The 27,437-nt window shown below is 37.3% G+C and overlaps 1 protein-coding gene across 8 annotated transcripts in view; it reads right to left on the bottom strand.

Annotated features, from left to right (window-relative positions):
* Positions 1–9,827: 9,827 nt before the first annotated feature.
* Positions 9,828–27,437, bottom strand: part of LOC5579235 (nuclear transcription factor Y subunit beta) — a 37,587-nt gene continuing 19,977 nt past the window's right edge. For 6 of the 8 annotated variants that reach the window (XM_021847263.1, XM_021847264.1, XM_021847265.1 and 3 more), the window contains 3 exons: positions 15,926–16,081; positions 15,431–15,703; positions 9,828–12,568 (listed from right to left, as the gene is read on the bottom strand). In XM_021847263.1, the coding sequence (XP_021702955.1) occupies positions 10,844–12,568; positions 15,431–15,703; positions 15,926–16,081 (2,154 nt within the window). In that variant the 3' untranslated portion in view covers positions 9,828–10,843. The remainder of the gene's footprint in view (positions 12,569–15,430; positions 15,704–15,925; positions 16,082–27,437) is intronic. The other 2 variants (XM_021847270.1, XM_021847269.1) reach the window with 2 other exon arrangements.

Genomic DNA, 27,437 nt, shown 5'->3' with positions numbered 1-27,437 from the left:
GGGGAGGTGGTCGAAAAAGTTGAAATTTAGCGTGACATAATTTGTGTACCATCCCCTTTAACATATCCTTCAATACTCTTTCAGATGCATTAATGAGATAAGATTTGTTCGGAAAAAAATAGAAAAAAACAGCAAGTCAAAATGTCCCATAATGAAAAGTAACCGCATATCAGTCCCACTACAGATTTCCTCACCGTTTAACACAAAAATGAACCGTGTTTTGTCCATCTTTATGTTTTTATCGGAAAGATATCGTGGTGAAAAGCAAATTGCGAAAGTTTCAATGAGATTTGAACTTGTTCCGAGCTTCTGGATTTTTTTTAATATTCGTATGGAAAACAAGTTTGGAAACTTCATAGCCCTTCTTCTCAATGCCTACTTTTTACAGATGGGACTGACTTGCGATTCACGGCAGTATAGTTGGGTTTATTCTACGACTGGCGTGAGGTGACAATTGTCGGTGCCGTATAACGAGGTGACAATTCTCGTCTCGAGTGAAGTGACTCTCCATTTGATTTGCACGGCGAGTCACTTCACTCGAGTCGAGAATTGTCACCTTGTTATACGACAGCGACAATTGTCACTTCACGCCACTCGTAGAATTAACCCAAGTATTTCGTTATTTTTGCTGAATGGGACATGCTTTTAATAGTTTTGACGACGCAACTGTTTCGAGTGATACCACTTTTAGTAAAAACGTCATTTTTCTTGATTTTATTATTTGCAAAACTCATGTGAGACATGGTGCCATCCATAATTAAAAAGATCATTGTTTCGAAAAGTTTTAAAACTCACACATGAACAAAACTCAATGTTTGCAAAGACCTTCATTTGTATAGGCTAATGAATATAAAAAAGAGAAGCACCATTAATATTTTCAGTAATGTTTCGTTCCTAGTTTTTGCCCCCAAATTGTAAATACCTTCCTAAGCCATCACCAGAGACGAAATAAAAGCGCCCATTTCATGACACGTTTAATAAGCCAGAATGGTAAGGTAACATATTAGCAAAGAAAATTTTATTCTTGTCAATTAAATTTTCTTCTGTTCAGTTATGTTTGTTGAAATGATTCGTTAACATTATAACTACAACATCTTTAATGCTAGGGGAAGACGGAGTAAGAGCGCCCGTCGGGGTAAGACGGACCACCTTCAGTTTGGCATGAAAATGGCTATTTTCTTTAAAGTTCTACAAGCACTTTCCATAAACACAAGATTTTTGACATTTCGAAGCATTTAGTGTGATATTTACATCAAATTTTTCCTAACAAATATCAAAAACAAAGTTTCTGCTCGTCGATATTGAATTTGATCTAAATTTAACAGATGCTCACTTAAGGATTTCGGAAGGGATTTTTTTTTGGAAAAACATAACAAATAACCCGTCCATGCTTTAACAGAAATGTGAAATATGCATTGGTGAAGTGAAATATAAATTGCAAAGAAGCTTTGAAATAAGGCCATAGTAGTGAAAATTGCGCAATCGGGGTAAAAAATGTGTAAACAATTTCAAAAGTTGTAACTACGTTGTACGCTGGGGCCCAGATAGCCGTAGCGGTAAACGCGCAGCTATTCAGCATGACCATGCTGAGGGTCGTGGGTTCGAATCCCACTGGTCGAGGATCTTTTCGTAAAGGAAATTTTCTCGATTCCCAGGGCATACAAGTATCTTCGTACCTGCCACACGATATACACATGCAAAAATGGTCAATCGGCAAAGATAGCTCTCAGTTAATAACTGTGGAAGTGGTCATAAGAACACTAATCTGAGAAGCAGGCTATGTCCCAGTTGGGACGTAACGCCAGAAAGAAGAAGAACTACGTTGTACATTACCATTCAAGTGAAATGAAATCAATTTTGTGAAAAATACAAGCCAAATCCGCATAGTTTTTTTCCAAAATATGGGTGTTTCAAGGTAATAATAAGTATATATTTAAGTTTTTTGAAATAATGAACCCTTAAAATGATTCAATATCTAAGCTAATCAATGTAGAATTCATAAAACATTATACTTTTTAGAATCACAGGGAACTGATATATTTATTCTCAAAATTGTTTGCGAAAATCGTGGTGGTCGCTCTTACCCCGTGGGTGGGCGGTTTTACCCCGTCGCCAAAAATAATCGTGATAAGACATCACTTTTTTAAAGCTTTAAGAAATAAATATTTTTTAGAAATACAACACCTGTGATATTTTGTGATCATGCCTAAGGCTTCAAAAATCGACATGCTGCGTCGAAAAAGGATTTGTTGATTCTTGATTTTGACATAGCATAGCATAGCATAGACTGACTGTACATGTCAATGGTTGCTACTCCGTGATTGATCGGAACTGGTAAGAATTGCACTAAGATCCAAATGAATAAGGGATGGGAGTTTCCGCTTACTCTCGAAGTGCAATTTTAGCAGATCTAATATTATTGATCAATAACGGCGCCGGCCAAGTCCTTACAGTCAGTTGGGATGGGATAGGAATGTTAGGGTGTAATGATTGTTGCTTCTAGAGACCGAGAATACCTCTGCATCTCCACAATCACCACGGGAAGGGTGTAAACTAGTGAGGGAGAAAAAGATCTGGGAGTCACCTCTGGTCGATGATGCGGTCTATGGACAAGGGGGAAATATACGACTTATATTTAAAGCTAGTTTTGTATTTTTGTCTCGAGAAGATTTTGGTAGAAGCTTTAAAAAATACATCAACATCTATAATGTCGAACAATTCAAAAGACGTTTTTATTAATGACGAAAACATGTATATGTTTTAAATTATATGAAACAGGAATAATGCCGACACTTGTAGTGACGAACTATACATAGTTTGTTTAAAATTTACATATGAGTATTACTGTGCATTTTGTCTCGATATGATAGAGCTTTTAAAAAATACGTCAACATTCACAATGTCGAACAATTCAAAAGATATTTTTTAAAAATGTCAAAAAGATACAAATATATGTATATTGAAATTGTATAAGAAAAAAGCATAATGCCGACACTTATAGTGACGAACCATACAAAGTTTGTTTTAATATTACTTAAATGTAACGCTTTCAAGAAAAATGTGTTATTACAAGCATGAAACGAACTCACCAGTTGGTAATCCATCCTCGACTGAACACAAAACTTCTTGGCGTCCCGAAAACAAACCGTCTTGCTTGTGCTTTCCCAAATACCTACTCAGCAAGACGCTCCAAAACAAAAAAAAATCTCCGGCAACGAAAGCACGCGCGAAACCGTGAGCAAAATCTATCGGACGACGCAAAACCGAACTGTCCTGCTTGGGCTTCACGAAGCATTCATGTTGATTCCTGATTTTGACTTATGAATTAAATTACTTAGGCGGGCGGTCTTACCCCGTCTTCCCCTAGTTCTTACATCTTGGGACAACGATTGCATTTCTGCTCTGTAGAATTTCCACCGCTCGTTATTTGTTTTTAAGAATGTCGGATATGACGTCAGATAATAGATAAATCATTTCATGGAATGGAATCCTTCAGTAAAGTATTTAGAATCTTTTTTGTGTGGATAGACCCTGGGAGGGAGGCACCGATACTACACACGAAATATAGAACAAAGTTTGTTTGAACTGCAAGATAGGGTGATGTGCTAGTATCCATCGTATTAAGCATTGATCAGTGAGAGCTGCAATTTTCCCAGTATTGCAGTGAATGATGCTGATACAAACCGATGCCAAACAATTCTTTCTCAAAACGGCTTTAGCATTGTACAATAACATTTTGATAAATCTTGATCTGTTTTTGGAAATAATGCAAAGAAAATGCATCTTATCGTATTCTCAATCCGTCGTATCGTTTTCAACTCCGTCGCAATCAGTTTCCAGATTCGTCCCACAACTTACGGCTCACTGTGATGTATTGAGTGGTTAAAACACAATATATCAACGCTATAATAAAATGTTTTACTAGAATATATAGATCTACGGGCATCTCCCTCCATTCCTTCAGCATGGTGGAATATACTAATTTCCTTTAAAATTCATTGTTCGTCATCAAAATTCATCCCAAACATATGAACACAATTCCTTTTATGGCATTTGCTCACAGTACAGCGAAAACAACACAATCAAAGGAACCGTATTTTTACGTCGAGCGTCGCGCACACATTGATGCGCACAAGCTTTTTTTTCTCAGTACGACGGATTGAACTTTGTTTACATTCTCAATTATACGCGGCGGTTGAGGAAATTTCGTAAAGTTTGGTGATCAATTGAAGTTTTACGGCGTGTGATTGGAATGAAATCTTTCAGTGAAGAAGTACGAAGGTTTTCCATAGTGAAAATAAGTGCCTGGCGAAGTAAGTCACTCACGGGGGCGGAAACAAACTTGTGTTCGAAAGTGGTGTGACTGATGTCGATCGCTAAGCATTTCTCTCAAATCGTGTTCATCCATGCGATTTCGGTGAAAAAGTGAAAAGTGGATAATTGAACTGAAGTTATTTATCGAAATACAGTAGTTTCATTGCATTTTTGGAGTACAGGTGGACGAATCATAAAAGCTTTCACAAAATTACATTCGGAAAATGAATCTATGTTGCAGGTAAGTTGGAATACCCGCCGTAGTGGAGCATTTTAAGTTTGATACGACGAATAGTAGCTCTTACGACGAAGTAGAACGAAACCCTAACTCCAGCTTGCCAACAACAATCAAGGCAGGCTTGGGGAAAACCGCTAGTTTTCTTTTGTAGTGTACTTTCGATCTTTCCTGACAAACATGGAAAAAGGGCCATAGTTTTCTATGCAATAAATAATAATTTTCATTGGAAAAAGTAGAACGATGCGTTTTTCAATGCTTTATATTCAATCAGTTGGAATGTGCTCACGTGACATTACTTACATTTTGTGTATGAATTGATTTTCATTCAATTTTTGTCACTTTTGATGAAATGCGAAAATGTGTTTTAATCAGTTACGCGCTTTTTCCATGTTAGTCCAATGTTTGAGATCTGGGCTCACAGTGACAGTTCGTGACAGCGGAATCTCGGCTCACTATGACGTACAGAAATTTAGTATTGGTTTCTCCCTCCCAGGATAGACCTATACCCCATTTTTATGTTTTGAATCAGCTTTACATAGACATTCCACCGGATTGCCGTGCGTTCTCTTATATTGAGACCTTTCATTCAACGTCTTCCTGTCAATCGACTGTCCGAGGTAGACAGATGAATATCGTAATGTTTGGCAACATCTTTTAGAGAAGTTCCACGAATTCTAATAGCTTTTAACGCTTTGAGTTAAGTGTTTCTTGAATTATCAGCACGTTTTGTTGTTCTATTATAATTGCGAATCTTGTTTACTTATAGCAACCTAAAGAGCAAACACAAATTCAATCTCTAATGAGAAACTTTTCACTTGCCCCACATGATTGAAAAATTGACGGCATTTTAATTTAGTTATTTTTAGGTCTACGTCGAATTAATTTTAAAACTTATTTAATTTCATTTTGAAACTGTCAGAGAAGACAACTTAGAAGTGGTACAGAAAATTATTTTCCGCAACTTTTTTCCACTAAAAAAATTAAAATAAGATTGCACGCCACCAACTTGTTACAAAGTTATAGTTGACAGGTCAACAATCTTTCGCTCTATTATGCAATAATGATTCAAAAATCTCAGGAATCTCTTACCTATTGTAATGTTTTGAATGGCCTCAAAGGTTTACGCATGAATTTAAAACGTTAATTCACATATTCAGTAAAATCCACAAATTATTTTAACTTACCCCATTTACCCACTTGCCCCGCGGTATCTTACACAAAATCCGCTGGTGCTAAGCTTATATGCAAACTTTAAGTGTTAAAAATGTTGTATAAGCTTAAGTTTTAACTACTGAACTCATTTGAAATCATACAGCATTACGGGTATATCTTTTGCATATAAAACCGTTTATTTTTGAATAACGTGTTTATTTCAAGAAAAATTGTCTACATTTAGGTGCATTATGCATATTCACAAAGTTTAATTTTGCAATAAAATGATCAAATATACGAATTGTAAGAAATTTGACGTCATTTTCAGATTCAGGAGACCCAAATTTAGTAGATAGGGAAATTTTTGTATTCGAAAACTGCTGATTAATTTCATCCCAGTGTGCCGTTTTCAATTTTTGATATAAAAACTATATTTTTCAAATATTAAATGGTATCTTTTTCATAAAAAAAACAATGCTTGAACTTATAAAGCCAATGAAGTTCTGATTTTGTCGAAAGTAATGCGACGATATTTGAATTCCAAAGGAAAACATCAATTTGCTCCTGGATTGCGGTACCGAGGTAATACACGCAAAAAAATTGTGCGGTAAAAACTACCATTTTAGGGGGTTAACTTAAGCGCTCGCACCGGCAATTTTCAGCAGACCAGAAATGCGCTTGATTTTACCATGTCTGTAATTGGAATCAGATTGTTGTAAATTATTTCCGTCAAATGTACCAATAATGCAGTGGGGTCTACCGTAAACATAGTAAATTGGTCTGAATTTCCATGGTAGTTTTAAGAACGGGCGTAGTCAGGTAAAATAGTTATTTTTACCACAGAATTTTTTCCCGTGTACGAAACCGGTAGGTAACGGTACCGAATACGTAATACGACTGAAATACCTACTGCATTTTTATTTCGTAGCCTTCTTCAGCTTCATTTTTAAATATGTAGTAATATGAACTTTGAAGATCACATGTTGCTGTACAACGTACTAAATATTGTGCATCCGGGTAATCGCTGCAACGTCGCTTTACTGTTGAGCGCTTTGCAGTTGTGCTCCAACGACGCATTGAAATAGCCTGTTCGCTCGACCACTAACATGAAAAGGACGCCAGCGACGTTTAGGTTGGTCTCCAAACAGTAAAAGTAACATATTGATGTATTGCCACCTGACTGCAAGAACATGGTCGATGGCGATAATGACCCATAATAAATGTAACCACTGGATAGTGGATACACATTGAAGAAAAGGGGGTATTTATGCGATTTGCAGCAATTTATTAGCGTGTTGATCGCAGTGCTTCTAAAACGCCTGAAATTATACTATTGTTAAATAACTCATGAAAAACATCGCATGCCCATCGTTGAGCAAACACGATAAAATATGTGTACTCTGCACAACCACTAAACGATACTGCCAAGAGTTGTCCCACTTTTGCTGCCTATAGGGTAATGGTCGTATTTTGTGTTTCTGCCCCAATTAATTAATTGCACATCGTAACCAAATCAAAGAACATGCCAAAATGTAGAAAAAAAAACTTTCTATATGATATGTAAATGCTCACACGGTCATGTCGTCACAGTCATAAGCTCTGTCACCCAAATACATTTTCGACCATCAAAGTATACATTTTCGACCCCCGTCATTTATAGACAAATTCTGATATACTGTTCGTTTAATATGTTTGCACATAGCTTAATCAAGAAATTTACAATAGAAAATTGATTATCAGAAAAAAAAATTAGCCGTCGTCATAGAAGGGATCTTGATTCGACCGAAGCCGTTACGTGGCGAACTCGTCAAACTTAAGTGAATACCCCTAATATCCGACCAAAGCCCAACCTCGTGAAGACCAAACCCAAGAATTTGAATCCGAAAGATGGTTTAACTTTCCCCAATAAGAAAACAGGCTCTGACGATTAAGATGATTTTGAAAGACACCAGTCCTATCCTGAACACCATTTGAGGGCGGGACGGGAAGTTTAAAAATACGGGATGTACTTCTAAATCTAAAAAAATTCTAAAGTGACCTCTGGTACAATTACTAAGCTTATGAACTCTTTCAAGGCTCTACGAAAGAAATCTTTGACTTTTTATGAGGTCTTGGATGATGTTCTAGATAATTTGCTAAAATAATTGTTGGAAAAACAAAAACAAATGAAATCTTATTCTTGGATAATATATTGCAGGATTCTCTGAAGGCAATTACATCGGGATGGATCCCTGAACAAACTTGTAAAGCAATCACTTCTTCTTTCTGGCGTTACGTCCCCACTGGGACAGAGCCTGCTTCTCAGCTTAGTGTTCTTATGAGCACTTCCACAGTTATTAACTGAGAGCTTACTATGCCAATGACCAATTTTGCATGCGTATATCGTGTGGCAGGTACGAAGATACTCTATGCCCTGGGAAGTCGAGAAAATTTCCAACCCGAAAAGATCCTCGACCGGTGGGATTCGAACCCACGACCCTCAGCTTGGTCTTGCTGAATAGCTGCGCGTTTACCGCTACGGCTGTCTGGGCCCCAATCACTCTCATTCTTATTTACGGCGGATCCAACTTTCGATCGAATCTTATTCGTTTGAATCCATTGTCCATTTGATTTGCTGGCGTAAACGGGAATGCAAAACGGTTTTCGATCGAAAGCGCATTCGAACGTAATCAAGAATAGGGGTGAATGATCGGAGGTATTACTGGAACAATTGCTGTTTTGTTAAATGAATTTTTAAGAATCTATGGACACTTAACCGGAGAAAAAAATATTTGAGAAATGTTTTGCAGAATTGAAACATCAGTTTCTGCTCTGAAACACTGAAGAAATTACCAGAGAAACGGCTTGAGATACTTTATGAGGAATCCGTAATAAAATTTATTAAGGAATTCATGGAAGAATTTTTATCGATTTCCAAGAATATTACCTAGAATATTTATCTAAACAATTTATGTAGGAAGTTAAATGAATTTTTGAAGGGTCCATATGAAAATGACTTGAAGAATAACTAAAAAAAATCGACGTTGCAACTCCTGGGCGAATTTTGGTTGTGTTTCCTGGAAATGTTCCTAAACAAATTTCTTACAAAACTTTCCATAACGATGGAAGAATAAATGTAAAACTAACTAGAGGAGTTCCTGGGATAATCTTAGGAAAACATTTTAGAGTAATCCCTGTGTAATTATTATTATTATACTATTATTGAAGATAGTACCCAAAAGACGTCATTTATCGCTCATAAGCTTATTTTTCAAAAACTGAACCAATATTTAACCCTTTAAGGCTCATGGTGTCTGCAGAGCACCTTTTCGGCGAACATAAACTAATTCGAAGTAGTACGATATCATAACGTAGGTATCGAAATAAGATTACAAGTTTATTAGAACAATCATACTTGACGATCATACTTGATCCTACTTGACGATCCAACAGTGTAACCATTGATAAACAATCAAATAACTATTGATTTACAATCCAAATCTATATGGGTGTCTACTTTGCCTAACTTTCAAAGAATCCAGAACATATAAAAACAAACTTCTAAATTGCAAATTTTCCATTTACTATATATAGCACTTTTAGGACCAACATGTCCCAAATTGCATGGACTGCAAGACAGATATGCGTAGAACGGCAATATAAGTCGGCAAATAAAAAAAACCTCAAATAAGATTATTTAACTGAACTATTGTTAAAAAAAACTATTTTGCTGAATAAAACTTCTTACGGGCCTTTTTTAGCCGAGCGGTTAGAGTCCGCGGCTACAAAGCAAAGCCATGCTGAAGGTGTATGGGTTCAATTCCCGGTCGGATTTTTTCGTAATGGAAATTTTCTTGACTTCCCTAGGCATAGTGTATCATCGTACCTGCCACACGATATATACGAATGCGAAAATGATAACTTTGACAAAGAAAGCTCTCAGTGAATAACTGTGGAAGTGCTCATAAGAACACTAAACTGACAAACAGGCTCGGTCCCAGTTAGGACGTAATGCCTAGAAGAAGAAGAAAAACGTTCCCAATGATTTTTTTTAGATTACTTGGACATAACCGCACCCCTACTAAACAAACAGAAACCAAGACAAAAGGGAAAATCAATCGACATAAAATAAAACAAAAGAACGTGTATCTTAACCGTATCAACAAGTACATTTACACAATATTACATTAGATCATAACTACATTTAAATAAACATTTAAAAAGTTGATCGTGATCTTGTTTACATTTTTTTTACCTGCCCGCAGAGCAGAGTCCTTAAAGCATAATAATTGATAAGTAGGTTACCCCTATGATAACTCAAAAAACTTTACGGAACAAAAAAGCTCAGGTTGGTAGTATAATATGCGGCAATATACAAAAATAGGGGGAAAATATATATAAAAAAAATAAATATTTTGAGTACAAGGTTATTGGATTCGTCCTACACAAAAACAAGGAAAAAACCTGACGACTGTTTTCTTTTTCTAGTTGGTGCTCTCGATCTTAGTCAATAAGATTTCCTTCCCGAATGGCGTGCCCCTACCCTTCCTTTGCTTGGCTCTCTCGCTCACTTCCAAACACTTTGATTGGTTCAATTTTTGTTTTCGCTTTATGTAGTCTCACTATCACCTGTAACCTGTGTTTCCATCCATCGTACTTGCGTGTCTAGGGTTAAAATACAATAGTTTCTTTAAAAAAAATGGCACACATCTTTTTTTCGAAAGCCTGCGCTTGAAGAAGACTGGGTTCCTTCTCGTCGTTAATTTTGCTTGTAGTACAATTATATAGCCGATTTTTCGTTACAGATATTCGCCGGTAGGAGCACGTTCCGAAAGCCAACACTTATTTAAAAATCATTCACTATAAACATCACACAATGTCAGTTCTCGGCTTTTTCTTCTTCTGTCGCAATAACCATAATAGTAAAATTGTTCCAATTGTTTTTTTTTTCGGTTTTTCTTTTGCTAATTTTGTGTCCCTTTTCTACTGACTGACTTTTTCCGCATGTGTCTGTGTGTGTTTTTGTTTGTTTCCTATATCTTTTTTAGACTTTTTTTTAATCTTTTTGCAGAGTATACTATTTACTTTTAATTAGTTTTTCTTCTTATAGAATATGTTTTTTTTATCATTCTTTTTATAAGATTAGTTTTAGATTGATGATCACTTACTGATAGTGCTACTACTACTGCTATCCGTTTGATTATTTATTGTTTGTGTTGATACAGATGTGGGGGCGTCTAGGGAGCTATTGTTACTACTACTACTGCTAATAAGATTGGATCCGTGCTGCTGCTGCGGTTGGTGTTGGTGTGGTGGTGGCGGTAGTGGCAGTGTCGTCGTCGAGGACGAGACTGAAGAAGATGTTAGCGACGATGTAGACGAAGACGATGATGATGAAGAAGAAGAAGACGAAGAGGACGATGACGAGGACGCCGAGGAGGCGGCAACAGATGACACCGCTGACAAAGGTAGGGATGCTACCGAAACGGATGAGGGAGGTGATGTAGAGGACGATGGTAGACTCGCGGCTGCGACTAGGGCCATGGCGTTGGCTTGATTTGGGCCCGGTATCGCACCGGCAGCTATTGCTGCGGCCAGCTGTTGGGCGGTCGCTGCTGCGTTGTAATCGAGTTTGTAGATCGAGTTTCGCGTCACATCTTCCATGGATGCTTCCTGACAGTCTAGTCCGGTGTGTTTTTGGGAACCGCAATTGAAGCAGGACAGAGCAGAGTACATACCCGTTGGAGTGCTGGCACTCGGTGGATGCGGGGGAGGAACAGCAGCAACGACGGCAGCACTGGGTGGCGTGTAGGCTGTGGGCACTTTTTGTTGTATTAGCGGGGGCTGTTGAACGGACTGCTGGACCTGTTGCTGGGGGGTTTGTGGTTGTGGTGGTGGTGGTTGAGACGTACCAGCTGACCGTAAGGTTTGCAGCGATTGAGTACTGGTAGCTACCGGTGCTGGCGCAGCTGGCAGAAAGGTCAAGGGAGCGCCTCCTCCGACGGTTGCAACCTGTGTGGGGTAGGGATAAAGAATCTCTCCGTTGTGTTGCATCGTGTGGTAAGCAGTTGCTGCTGGTGATCGGAATGCAGTACCCGGCGGAAGGGTTGTTGCCGCATGGGTCGAAATGAGTGCAGGTCGCGTTGTCAAATGCGCCGTATGATATGGTGGATAGGGAGCGGGAAACTGTGGCTGTGAGCCCAGAACTAGGTTCGTACCTCCGGCCGATTGCGTCGGGGCTCCTATCAACAGAGCGTTTGACACTACGCTATTGTTATTTCCATTGCTAATATTCATAGTATTGGTATTATTATTACTATTACTAATTAAATTTTGTGTTGCTGATGTTACCATTATATCGTTACTACCGCCGACGAACTGTGGCTGTGTTTGAACCTGTTGCTGCTGCTGCTGGGATTGCTGCTGTTGCGCTACCGTCGGATTATATATCACAGAACTACCTAATTGCTGTTGTTGCTTGTCCGGACGCCCGTTAATCCTGCCCAGATTCGACGACCTACTTCGGATCAATCCGCCAATGTTGTTCGCTGCTGGTGCCGTATTCAGGCCAGGGGTCTCCGGCGGAGACATGTCTCCTGCCGAACTGCCAGAATCACTGCTGGACTTTTGCGTCAGATCAATCAAACTTAAATTATTCATTGGGTATGCAATCCCCAGACCAGGATTAGGATTGCCGTGGAAGTTCGACTGTTGTTGTTGTTGCTGTTGCTGGTGTGCCTGCTGCTGCTGCTGATGGTGGTACTGAATCTGATTAACATAGCTCTGCTTGTTCGATTGGCGGGGCAGCGTGTTATGGCTAGGCCTATAACCATTGCGCAGCTGCTGCAGCTGAGTCATGGCCGTGGTTTGATCCAACAGTAATGACTGCAAAGATAAAAAATCACCCAATTAGTTCAATGTTCAAAAGTTCCAAGAGCATTCAAGTAACTATTTAAGCACTTCAATTCACGCTATATGCTAATATTGTACTATTATACATCTGAACTGCCTATATCTCCCATAAAAGCGTAACCGACCAGTATGAATGTTCGAACCAATTCGTTTTTCACCGTAAAACTCTTCTTTTATCTATACTTTGCTATGCTTGAACTTGAACTTGACTGTCCGCCCGTGGTTGCCACTCTAATATTGCCAGATTAGCTGTACCAACCAGCTGGGACTAACAGACACCCTCAGCGTATAAGTGCTGATGATCTTTTATTTTTAGGCAACAATGGCGCACCTGCCACGCCAGAATACTGAACAGTTAGAAAAAGGTGGAGTAATTGATGTTGCAATAAATCTTGCCCACTGCAGACCATAGAGTCCACTGCATCTGTGCAAGGTAATGCGGATTTCATAGGTATCGAAAAGATTCAATTTTTTACGACGCCGGTCTCCTTTTTTCAAATTGCCAATGTATCGAGTGTAAGGAAATAGAATATAGAAATGATGGAAGATCAAATTTGAAGGAAACGGTTTCTAGTCCCTTTCTGGTTCTAGCAATTACTAAGAACATATTTGAAATATATAAGGACAGGTCTGCTTACAGGTTTTTATCTGCTTCATATTTTATCTAAGCAGTTTGATTGCTTAGCTGTCTTAAACCAGCAGAAACACTGCTTTTCAATCGGTAGTCAATCATCAGTGTACATATTACATGTTACTTATTGTAAAAGCATTTCGTCTCTCTCATGCTAATGCCTCTTCTTGTGTGGGATGGCTCTGATGAAATAATAGAAAACACATTGAAAATTAACATGTTGCCATTGTATAAACTAATTCCTGTAAGAGCCCTTGAAGCAGCCCATAATTTCGCAATTCGCGAATACTGAAGTATCTGATGTTTTCTTTGGTTTTCGTTCCGCCAGCAAAAGATGTTCGGACAGCAACGCCAGCGACATTCTTCCTCTATAGTTCATTATCTCTACTGATGATATCAATAATTATCGGCTTCAAAAAATCGTAGGAACTGGTAACGGCCGGGCAGCAAAATAATAGTAACTTCAGTCACTAAAACAATCAAAATAGTGGCCAAATAGTAACTAAAAACAAAAGTCCAAAAGACATGGTTGAAAACGGTTATAAGTTTCTTATAACCATGCCTGGATACCAACTAGTATATCATATGAAGTATGAAATTTGGTAAACTTTAGTACTTTGAAATATTTCTTAGAAGTTATACACTAAAATGAAAACTATTGTTTGAATTGGCTGCGTTTGTCAAAGAACGACTTATTAACCTATAATTACGACAAGTAGAATCCCAGGGAAAAGTAAGCCCAAAAGAGAGTGTGCATTGTAGATCTAAATCTAAAAGTGGCTACAGGAACTCGGGAATGTTCATGTGGCCGGTGGGTCACTGGATCAGTTCGGGTGAAAAGGGCGTTGGGCTTTTGTGCTCCTGTAGGAAGGCAAATTTCAAGTCACAGATAGTTTCTCGAAACGGCTATAATGTAGTCAATATCGAAAAATTAAAAAAAAACGCATCAGTGTGAACCTTTTGAGAAACGATTTAATGAGATAACCATGTTTCTTCATTTGATTGACCAAATGACCATTTTTGAATTCCACGGGATATCTCAAATTTATAATAAAGTAGTCAATTTGTATCCATACATCTGTGTCAAACTTATGGGAACGCATTTTTAATGAACTATGTTGTTTGATATTTAATGTTTGATATCAATTTTTCAAAAATTGAAACGGATTAGTATCCAACAAATCTAGGCATCAACTCCGGGTGGCCACATCCGGTATATAATTAATGGTCTTAAACTCTTCTTTTAAAATGTTGAATATCAGGTCTTAATGATTTATGAAAATTGAATGGGTTTCACTGCAAATAAATAAAGATAACTTGGCGTGTACCAAAAAATAATCTTTTTCATCCAGCTTGCCCCAGTAACCCACCGGAATAACTCCGGCTACAGGAACATTCCCAGAACTAGATATGTGTAGGAGTATATTGACAAAAAATATTGGAATCCGTTAAGTATTCGCTTAATGATGAGAGTTTTAGCATTTTTGCTTGCACTCAGGCCTATACTGGTTAAAAAGCCTTTTAACAATGTTGGATTACAATTTCTGGCTCACCTTCCGAATAAGTTTCCTAAACTGCTTTCAGAAGGTAGACTGGAAATTCCTTTCAATCTGCAACCGAAAATTATTAATATAGAAAAACAAATAGCTATTTCAAATTGTTGATTATAAACACGCTCTGGTTTCGATAACAAACAAATAATATTTATTTTATTCGAATAGATGAACCTACCAAAAATAGTTTCTAAAATGTTCACCAAAAAATCTTAAAAAGCCCCGACAGAAATGTCTAAGGAATCCTGAAACTTTCCACAAATTTAGCCAAGAATCCCTGCAAATCAATAAAAAGTGATTCGCTATCAGTCCTACGATATTGAATTTAAAATCGATATTAAGGGCAACCCATATCGATATTATCGATAAACACTATCTCGACACAGCACTAGTGGAGTCTAATATCGTTAAATAAAGGCATATAAGTCTCTTTATAAATGTTCAACCTCCAAAGGAACTACAAATAGGGAATCATGTTCAAGAAAATAAATCTGAAATCTCAAACTTTGGGCGACATCTTCTCAATGTCTGCTTTTAACAATTAGGACGGTTATGTTTTTATGGGCAGTATATTAGCCGTACAATGGCCATATAAGGCCTAACAGGCGAATTGGCGTGCTAGTGCTTACTTAGGATAGCCGATTAGCTTACCTCTTCAACGGATTTCATCGGCTGCTGCTGCTGCTGCGCTTGCTGCTGCTGACTTTCCCGCTGATCCCGATGGTCTTGGGGGGGATGCATATGCTGAGGAGGCTGATGCTGACGCTGTTGTTGCTGCTGTTCGCTCGGAGTCGGTTGCTGATTCCGACTGATCCGATGCTGTACACTGCTCGTCGGAATCCGCGTCGGACTGGCCGTACGGCTGTGGATCGGTGACGACGGATTGCTCAGATGTGGCGACGAAGATGGAGGCGGAAATGAAGTCTGAAAAAGAATATCAGCGGGTAGCGTATTTCAGAAGCCCATCCGACCGAGACTAAGACTCAGCAAAGGGATGGAACTATTTGGTTGTGGTTGTGGTGGTAGGATGTTGGTGGGATTGCTGGTGTTTGTGGTGGTATTCATGATGACGGGAGAGGTTTGGATCATTGGTGAAGGAGAAGTACGGGGAGATCTAGAAGAGTAAGTAGCATGGGGTGCACTCACATCTAGTCCCACCTGGAACACGGAATTACGGAGCGCCCAGTGGGGCGGCACGGTCGTCGGCGGGGGCATCGTGAAGTCCTGAGGTATCTGCATCTGTATCTGCTGGAGGCCTTCGACTGTCATATGTGCCGGCATGCTACCATCAGCAGTCATCATCTGCAAACGGGGAAAAGGAAGGAAAAAAGTTAATTATGAGCTCATATAAGTCGGTATGTGCAATGCATGCTTGGCGGTGTTAACGTTACTCGATGCTTATCAATATTTCCACTCACTGCACAGATGACCGAAGAGCGAGAGCATGCAACTTTCGATCTTGATCGGTGCACCGAACAGCAGTGATAGTCGGAAAATGTTTAGTTCTCAACTAAGTAGGTACTGTTCGTTCATCCAAGTCATACAAATCTTCTAATGACTTAAGGTGAAACAGTTTTTAATCAACTTCTAAGATTGCAGGGGCACAAGTCGGCTATTGTGGCACCTTGGATTCCGAAATGTTTCACCCTAATTGGTCAAGATTATGTCACGTAATCATCATTTTTAGTTATCTTATAAACATTTTACTCCCTTAATATTATACCTATTGTCAGAAAATATTTCACGGACAAGAACCATTGAGTCAGAAGACCCGATGGACATTAGAACTTAACATTGCCCTTGAATAGAACAGACCACTTCCTAGTTATACCAAAAGTGCGCCAAAGACTTTCGACGCCCGCTACGATATAATCTCAGACAACCTAATGACGCAACTAATTAGATGCAATGCCTAAAAATCTGTGCCAAACGAGGGAAACCTGATAGGCTGCACGAGAATCGTCAATTGAAGGATGATTGTAATTGAAAGGTGGAAGTAGCACTACAATGAACACCTGAATTGTGAGGAGGCAGAAATCCTAATATGGCAGGAGACGTGGTCAAATCGGCATGGCGGACGAAGGCGCTGTACCGACTTCCACATTAAGTGAATTTAAAGGTGACATCAGACAGCTTGGTGTTGAAGATAAATCGAAGCCAAATCTTCGAGAGCACAAATCTGGATAACCAGACTACCGTTTAAGCTGTAAACTTGATCGATTGGTCCCTGACTGGTGATGACCAATCGATCAAATTTTGAGATTGAATAAGGTTCACCTTAAGAACAGTAAAGGTAGTCGTGAGAATGTTATTGGAGCTATACTTATTTAGACGAACCCGAGTAAATTGTCTGCTTGTCTGCACCGATAGTCAGGATTCGGAAAACATGACAGCTACTGGGTAAGTGAAAAGAAAGTATAACTTACTCGTGCCCTATTTACAAGACCTATCAAGCGATCACTAATCTCAACGCGGCCTACAAAATGTTGTCCCAACTCATCTTTTGCTGTCCATTACCGTTAGAAAACAGATTTCTGGGGGTTGGCTTATCAGGCACAATCTTCTTATTCTTTTATTGGCGTTACATTCAAATGTAGACAGGCCTTTTCTCGGCTAATTGTTGTGTTTTCCATGAGAGTTTTCTTTGCCAATTGAACTTTTTGGCATTCGTACATCTCGTGTAGCTAGTACGAATTAGCATTAGTATATGCTTTCAATGAGAGCCTCTCGTGTTCTAGCATTTATTTGATATGAAAAAAGTGCGCATTGGCCGTTTTTGTCATATAAAATGATCAAGTTTGGAATCTTGGATGTAAGCTTCTAATGCTGACTTATAATTCAACCAGCATAGCTTTTCAGAAACAAACATTATTGTACGTAACTATTATCCAGGCTGTTCCATCAAGAGCATTGATATATCAAAACATCTCGATGATTTGACTGAGTGCAAATCTCCTGCAGCATTTAACGCACTGAATAAAATTATTGTTTACATGTTCTGAATAAAATTATTGTTTACATGTTCTACGTTAATATTTGCCTAAATGAGCATATTTTATTCTTTCGAAGAATTAAAGCTTCAACAGTAAGTATCAATAAAACGGTTGATTCTATGTCTTGTAAATGGTAAAACAATATTTTCCAAGTCGATAAAGCATAGATTTTTACTTAACTTATTAAGCTTTTAACTGGTTTGTTTATAAATAAAATAGTTTAGACACGAATACAATATAATATTCACATAACTATTTGAAGTTTCATAAAATCTGTATGATATTATTTATCTGGAAAATTTGAAATTTCTTAGAAGTTTTCAACCTGTTTTGAAGTTAAATCATCATTTCATAACCCAAGTTTGATAAGTCACACAAAAAAGATTGGTAGAAAAAAACTGTTTGTCAGTTTTTTCAATGCTACTCTTTTTACCAAAATTATTCAAAATGCTACGTCCACTAGTTGGGACACCTCCCTCCCCCTCGTCACACATCGTCACAAATCCGTGAAGACCCCCCTCCCCCTAAAATGCTACGTCATTTATGGACGACCCCTTAGAGAAATTCCTGGTTGGAACTTTAAAGAAATCCTGAATTACAATTTTGTAGAATCGAAAGATATTCAAAACCCACACAAATGATCTGCTTGCAGACCGCTAAAACTAGTAAACTTGTCTGAGTAATCCGTTGCTTGTCATGGCATTAATCCATCAATCCAGCTCTCTGAATTGACTATGAATTTAGCGCAATTAAATTCAATCCGGTCATCTTCTGTTCCCAAACGTACAGTTTTAGCACGTAGCACAAAGCTCCCAGTAATGAATGAATCATCCCATGTTTTCTTTGTGATAGCAGCATCAGCTCGGTCTCCCTTGTAGTAAACTCGACGTAGATAGGTATGAAAACGTAGGCCTTCGTTAAAAGAATCACTATCGCGATTGCAAGCGCCAATACCTCTGATGCGGTGGAGTAGCGATAGCAAAATGATTGGAGACGACCTTGATTAATGGACATTGCTGGCTGGTGCTGTTTCACCACAACACCCAAAAGCGTAGATCGGACTTGCCGAACCCACAGTGAAAAGACATGCCTTAGTGGATCCACCACATATTCGAAGCAAGCAGACAGGCGTGCAGTCGTTTTTGGAGAGGTGCTATTCGTCGTTTCCCCCCACTTTGGTCGCTCATTTCGTTTTATGGGACTTTTTTACTCATTTCTTTCTCTTTGGTTGCACTTGAACAGCTTTTTCTGCATTCTCGGCGGTGCAAAAGCCCAATTGGGTCCTAAAATATTTAATGAAATTTTGTTTTTATTTAACAACACGAAAGAGCATGTTACTGCAACTACTTAAGCAATTTTTCCCATTCAAATAACGGCTATATCATGTTTAAACATTAATTTAAAAATTGGGTCCATAAATGAACCTTGACACTTTTGATCACGGTTGACGTTCGCTTAGGCTACAAAAACACCACCACAGGGGTTTTAGTTTTAACACTGGGGTTGTTCCTAACTGACATTTCGGAAGGGACACGGAAAACAAAATATTCCCAAAATTTGAGTTTAAGCCATGGGGTGTGACAAAATCTAAAGAAACATGAAAAAATGTTTTTTAGACTTAAACAAACGAAAAACATTAAAAAATTGAGTAAACATATGTTTTTGGCTTAAACTTAAGCGATTGGCACTAAAATTGGGACAGGGCTTTACTGCCCATAAACGCATGTCAGTCCCATGTTTGCTGGATTTACTATTCACATGGGACAGTTATGCGTTTATGGGCAGTTTAGGACCCTATTGCTGTGTGTTGCTTTGGTTCAAGCTTACACTGAGAAATAAAAATAGTCACAAAATTACTAAAGTTTATGCATTAATGACTATTTTTTATCTGCCTTTCTTTCATTCTGCTGTGAATTTTCACACTAACTGTCATTTCGACTGGGTTGAAGCTTAGCGATGCTTCAACCAGGGTGAATTGACAAATAGGAATAAAATATTCTGCAGGGTAAAAGAGAGGCAGATAGAAAATAGTCATAAATTACTAAAATTTAGTAATTTTGTGACTTCCCGCGTTTCTGAGTGTAGGAAGGATTGCCCTTCTTCTTCTTCTTCTTCTTGGCATTAACGTTCCCACTGGGACAGAGCCGGCTACTCAGCGTAGTGTTCTAAGAGCGATTCCACAGTTATTAACTGAGAGCTTTCTTTGCCAAAGTTGCCATTTTCGCATTCGTATATCGTGTGGCAAGTACGATTATATTCTATGCCCAGGGAAGTCAAGGAAATTTCCATTACGAAAAGATCCTGGACCGACCGGGAATCGAACCCAGACACCATCAGCATGGCTTTGCTTTGTAGCCGCGGACTCTAACCACACGGCTAAGGAAGGCCCTGAACAATTTGTATTATTATTAAGAGCAGGGGCGATTACCTAACCTCAAATCAACCTGTTCCACGAATAGAAATTCTTGAATTTTAGCAACAAATTTGCATGTAATGGGTAGATAGGAGAACTTACGTATTCTCGGCAGCTTAAGCCGATGCCGATGCAACTTTCCCATAACAACTGCTGGTGAATATCTTCGGCAGCTCCAAATCAGTCACATTTTGAGGCGTGCTCATTTGAATTGATGACATCTCCGGCGATATCGTTTGTTTAGTCTCAGAAATCTCGACAGCGGGAAGCGGGCAGAACAAAGAATCATCTGAATGTTTCCACTGATGTGTTTTGATAGAAAAATACTGTGTATTTGGCGTTTGAAATTTGGTTGCCGATAATAGTCGAATGGTGCCGAAGTCGTAAGTCTCCCTACTTGTTAGAAAAGAAATTTCAATAATTAACTTTTCGATTTATAATCATTTGCCGAAATAGTCATTTTTAGGGTCGTAGAACAGGTAAAAATTGAGGTTACGAGTCACCCAGAGTTGCTTAATATCAATCATATCAGCTGATGGCTGATGGTCTAAAACTATCACTATCACTTGCGAGCTATCAATATCACTTTGATTTGACAACCAACAGCAGTGATGCGACATCGCACTCTAGATCATAATCACTGCGGAATGAGTGACCACGTGGTAATTATCCATGCTATTTTTGTTTTTCAGTGACCAACAAATAGTTTCATTCTATCTGCAACACTGTCAAAAATATCGTACTGATAACTTGCCATTTTAACTGCTTAATTTAAGGCTGAACTTAACCAATCAGTGATATCCATAGTCTATCGCCATCAATGCATTTGTGATGGAGTAGACAGCATGATGTTGATGTGATATAGATTGATCCGAATTGTATCGCAGTCGGCCTATACAAATCAGCAAATTTGAAGCGTTGATAGTGACAGCGAGCAACGCTGGTCACCACTGATTAAGAGTTTGGTCACTGTATATTTTCAACAATATGGGGTTAGATACAAATAAATCGTAATTGTATGGTAAAAAATTGTACTTTTTGACGTCTATGAAGAATACCTTTAATGATAAATGTGATTTCCAGACGACAAACATCAATAAAGATGGAATACAAAGCGTTTGATGGTTTAATGCGCGCAAGAACGGTTTATTATTATAGAAGACGAAGAATCAAAGGGGAACCTGGCATAAAAACACCCTCAGCGGAAGTAACGTACAGTGAAACCTCTATATGTCGATATTGAAGGGACCATCGACTCATGGAAATATCGAGCCATGGAACAGCTTTTCTTTGGAAAGCGGAATCTCTCATTGTGGTATAAGTCCTTTTGAAAAGTGACACGGTATTTATTTTGGAGTAAATTTAGGGCTTCTTTTACATCAGGCTGGAGTTCCTCCAATTTTTTCGTGCAAAATATATAGAAGAATTCAACCATGATATTTTCTTAATAATCCCGGAGATTATATCAGGAGCTTCTTCAGAATATCCTCCAAAAATCCTTTCGGAAATTTCTCTAAGAAATCCGAAGTAATTCATGATTCCATTCATTAATTATCCCATTAAATTCTTCAGGATTTCCTTTTGCAATCCTATTTTTTCCAAGAATTCCACTAATATTTTTATCCAGTAATTATTTCAGAGATGACTCCACTATAATCTTAGAATGTGTTTCAATATATTCGTTTTGGATTTCTTAAGATTTCAGTCAGAAGATTTTCTGAATGAACTCTTAGCAGATTGACTGGAATCCCTAGAGGAAGTTTTGGAGCAATTTGTGGAAGATACTGTGGATGAATTTCCAATGAAAAACATTAAAATGGCTGGAAGAAAAACTGAAACAATACTTTCATATATTTGTTCAGATATTTTTCAAGATAGTATTTTAGGAATTAATATAATGAATCTTTTGTCAAATTTACTGCTAGAACAATTCGTTTAAGATATTATCAAGAATGCGATCAGTAATATCTCCAGATTATTTCAACAATTCCTCTATAAGTTCTTCAAAAAATTTTCAAGAGAAGCCAAGCAGCATTTATCTAGGATTTATTTTAGGGATGCCTCCAGGGGATTGTCAAGAAAAATTATTCTGAAATTATTGGATAAATTCGTGAAAATTTCCGAGAGGTATTTCTAAACGAAATCCTAAAGCAGTATCTGATGAAACTTCTGTAGAAATTCCTGGAAATTTACATGAATTTCTGAAAGAACTGAAACCTGAAACGAACTTTTGAAGAATATATGCAAAAACACATGATAAATAAATTAGGCGAGAAATGTTTGTATGAGCTGCAAGAGTGAAACCTGGTTCAAATTCTGGAGAAATACCTAGAGAGAGTTTTGAAGATACTTCAAGAGGCATTCACGGTTAAATTTATTGAAAATTCCTGAAAAAATCGTAATAGATTTCCTGGCATAATCGCTATACACAGAAGAATTAATGGAGCAATTCTTCCGTGGAGAAACTGCAGATGAATTCGAAAAGTAATTCATATAAAAATGGCTAAGGACTGGGACAATCGGTGAAGGATTTTTGGGCGGAATTCTTGTAGGATTTCATGGAAAATCCCTGAAAAGAAGTTTATCTGTTTAGGCACATCACGGGTTTGAAGGTCAAATCAGTGTAGGCAAAAACTATGAACTAAAAAACGAACAAAGTTGACTCAATCACATCTCAAAAACAAACTGAAGCTTGAAAAATAATCATAAGAAGTATTTATTTACGAATGTTCGTATGTCCTACAGAGAAAGTATTCCAGATATTTCGTCCAGTATGCTCATTATACCCCTTCTTCTCATCCATATACGAATAGGGGAAAATAATGAATCTGTACCGATTCCTACAGCCCCAACGGCTCCAACCACCCAAACAAGAGACGTAGCGAAAGAGAGAATGCAAAATAATCGTGTATCATACGTGTGTGCCTCATCAGGATCGACTCTGTTGTGTGTGGTATATCTTGTACACCCTTACGACTTTACTGATATAAACATGATGGAATCGTTGGCACACCCACCAAAATCATAACATACTATGGTCGAAATTATATGTTTTAGACAAGTTTTGGAGAATATGAAAATAGCTAAATGTGGCAAAGACGATTTGTTTTGCACATTAATTCTAGACCAACATCTGAAAACATGATATGTCACAAATGTAAACAACACGCGTTTTCTTCAAGAAATTTTTGAATTTAGTCAAGGACTATCCATTGAACGCATTTTTGAATTTGATTAGCCGAAAATACCATAAAATTCAAATTATGTATAATGCACTTTATTTAAGATGCTATGGAAACTCCAACTTAAACATTAATTTTCTGGATTTTGTTACATAGGTTTTTGTTTCTGGCTTTTGTGGCAACGAGTGTTTATAAAAGTAAACCTAGAACTGACTAGCACCCTTAGATAACAAGCATTCTAAATCCCCAAATCTGCACATCATTAGATACCTGCAGTGGAAATCATTCAAATGCTGAACTTCGCTACCAAATTGCGCATTGCACTCATTTCGCCCCACACGCACAACATGGGAGAAACTTTCGCCAATGGTCGACGGTATGATTGCGACGACGACGACGACGCCTTGCATGTATTTCAATACTGTCATTGACCACGATCGGACGGAAAGCCACTCACTATGTTGCAAACGCTGATTCGAACTAGCCGCCGTAGCACCTGTTGAATAATAATTCGAACGGAGCAACAACAAATAGACCATATGAATCAAGAAAATTAACACTACTACCAATAAGTATGACGATCCCGATTAACGTCATCATTCTGGCCAATACTGATAACGGGTCGGTTGATTTGATGCGTCTTTGATATTAACCCGATTATGTTCTGTATTCTGGCTGTCTCATCGTGCAAGGTATGCTATCGTATATTGAACTCTCAGCATCAGTACGGGTTTTTGTCAAACTGATATTCCGATTACATTTCAGGGCAGGCAGTTATTACAAACGTTTCTCGAGTAATTTCTCAAGTAATTCTCCATGAATACTTCAAAAGTTCATTTAACGTTTTCCATCATTTAGAACTACAGAAATTTCACCAATCACTTCTACACAAATCTCTTCTCGAATTTCATCTGATATTTTGCTAGAAATTAAATTTGGCAGGGTATTATTCAGAGGTTCCATTGATTATTTTTTCAATTATCTTAGCCATTTTTCTAGGAAATCCTCTAAGACTTCCTCAACAGACTAAGAGTTCTTCTAGAGATCGTTGTCGAAGTTCATCAATGGTTACTTTAGAACATATACAAGATTCATAAGCATTTCATAAGCTAATAATTTTCTTCCAAAATGCAATGATTTTTTTTTTCAAAAAATTCTATAATAAATTCTGAAAATTGTGGCATTTTACTGGAGACATCCCTGGAATAAATATACTGCGGGGCAAGAAGGGCACTCTCTTAAATTGCATTTTTTAAATTATCAATAAGTTATCATTGATAAGCATCGTATATTTTGCATCAAACTATGCATTCCAAAATGGGTTTGTGCAGAAAATTGTTGAATCCATTCTTAGTTAGAAGATATAAATGCATTACTTGTTTTATTTTACTAGAAATAGAAACATTAGATGAGAAACGACTATATAACGATCCAATTTTATGAATACAAACTAACCAGCAAATGTAATAGAGCTAAGGCAACTAGTCCAAGCATTGCTAAGCATATTTGAATGATTTCCAAATAATGTTCCTATTGCCATAAAAGGTGCTCATCTTGCCCCGACTTATAAAAATTACTTAAACCAAGTAAAGCACAACAAGTAACATTTGTTAAGGCGTCCCAATGCACAGTGGGACGGATTGAGGTTTTAGGAGGAAAGATGGAACTCAAGCCTTCAATTGTGATTTTACGTAAAAATAATGTTCTACAAAGTTGTTTCTAATATAAAAACAATTTTTTTGGTCGGAACGAAAATTAGGGTGGCCCTATGTTAAAAAAGATAACCATCAAAACTTTTTTAATTTACGGAATATTGATATAGTTTGTTCTACAAAGTTGAAGATCGAAAAATTTCAAGCTGATTTGATAAAAAAAGTTTTTTCCTAGCTCAAAAATTGACCTTTTTAGAGCATTTTTCGCTATTGATGTAGGGTGGCCCATCAAAAATTGTTTTTTTTTTTTTGTGTTTAATTTTTATTATTTCAAGTATCTTAGTAAAATTGTCTTCCCATTACTTTCAAGACTAATTGAAACGCAAACATTAAAGATATAGCTAATGGAAACAAATAGATACAAGAGTCTTTTTGTAATGAAAATTTAATTTACTTCCTTGGACATAAAGTATCATCGATACTAATACATACGATATACGAATGCAAAATAAAAAATATGGCAAAGAAAGCTCTCAGTTAATAACTGTGGAAGTGCTCTTAACAACAAAAACCTGAGAAGTATGATCTGTCCAGTAGGGACGCGATGCCAAAAAAAAGGAATATTGATAATTTTTTTCTGATGAAAAGTTAAAGACTTTTTGATAACGAAAAAAAACATGTTTATATGTTTGTATAGTTGGGAAAACAAAATGAATGTGTGTTGACATGACGATAGTGTTTGTCAGCTTAAAAATGTGAATAATCGTATTATACTTCGGCGGATCTGTTTGCTAATGATTTGACTGGTTCATATATTAATAACCGTTACTAACTGATTTTTGAAGGAACTCTCAAATTTACTATAATGTTCAATTTTCAGCCATGGCCATCTCTAAATTATAGCCTTAATTAATCAAAACATCAAAACATGATCAAATAATGCATATAGTTATTCTTCTTAATCTAGCCTTGAAAATCAGCGTCATAATCAGAAATCGTACTCTAGTAATATACCGTTCCAGATACGATATATCTCCTACGGTGGACAAATTACTAGTATTTGAGCATTCGTTACTTCCAATCAGAATGTTTCCCAAAAAGCCCGGCAAATCCCAGAACAGAAGTATTCGGAAGTTTGGGATGAGCCATGTCAGAAAATTTAACCGTGAGGTAAATTTAGAAGCTATTTTCAAAAAACTTTTCTCCTTATTTAAATTGCTGAGCTCCTTTGACTCTTTTCGGAAGTACGTATATAAGAACATGAAATAAGTTAGTTTTTTATTCCGATTTAAAGCCGAAAGATAATAATTGTCATACAAAAAAAAAATATTTTTTGCCCCAACTACATTTACATGTTAAAAAACGTTTGTTTTTCATGAAAAATGTTTACAACTATTCACCGACAAAATTGTATAGAACTTAAAATATGCGTCTCAATCGTCTAAATATGAAGGAATGACAACTTTGATGAGATATCTAAAAATTAAAAAAAAATAACACAAAAACCTATTTTTGAAGGGCCACCCTACATCAATAGCGAAAAATGCTCTAAAAAGGTCAATTTTTGAGCTAGGAAAAAACTTTTTTTATCAAATCAGCTTAAAATTCTCCGATCTTCAACTTTGTAGAACAAGCTATATCAATATTCCTTAAAATAAAAAAAATTCAATGGTTATCTTTTTTTACAGAGGGCCACCCTAATTTTCGTTCCGACCAAAAAAATTGTTTTTATATTAGAAACAACTTTGTAGAACATCATTTTTACGTAAAATCGCAATTGAATGCGTGAGTTCCATCTTTCCTCCTAAAACCCCTATCCGTCCCACTGTGCAATGAACAATAACATAAGTAACGAGTAAACAAAGAAAATTTTATACCTGCTACTTGAATTTTCTTTTGTTCACTTATGTTTGTTGAAACGATTCGACAACATTAAAACTGCAACATTTCCAATGTTAGTTCATACATCATCGGACAACAATTGCATTTCTGCTCTATAGAATTTCCACCGCTCTTTATTTATTTTTAAGAAAATCGGATTTGACGTCGAATAACTCTTCGGGAGAAATCAAACGGAATCCTTAAAGTATTTAAAAACTTTTTTATTTGGATAGACCTATACCCCATTTTATGTTTTGAACTAACTTTACATAGACATTCCCCAAGATTTCCGTGCGTTCTCTGATATTGGAACTTTTCAATAAACGCCTTCCTTTTAATAAACTGTCCTAAGTAAACAAATTAATATCGTAATGTTTGGCAGCCTTTTTTTAGAGAATTTCTATGATTTTGCCATGATAATAACTTTTAACGCTTTGATTATAGTGTTTCTTGAATTATCAGCACGGTCTGTTGTTCTATGATAATTACTTACTTATGGACCAATGCACAGGTTCACTATTTGACGTTTAAGCGGTG

This window comes from Aedes aegypti, chromosome 2 (assembly GCF_002204515.2).
Source record: "Aedes aegypti strain LVP_AGWG chromosome 2, AaegL5.0 Primary Assembly, whole genome shotgun sequence".
In the NCBI taxonomy this organism is placed as follows: Eukaryota; Metazoa; Arthropoda; class Insecta; order Diptera; family Culicidae; genus Aedes; species Aedes aegypti.
This window is presented reverse-complemented; position numbering and strand designations above follow the sequence as displayed.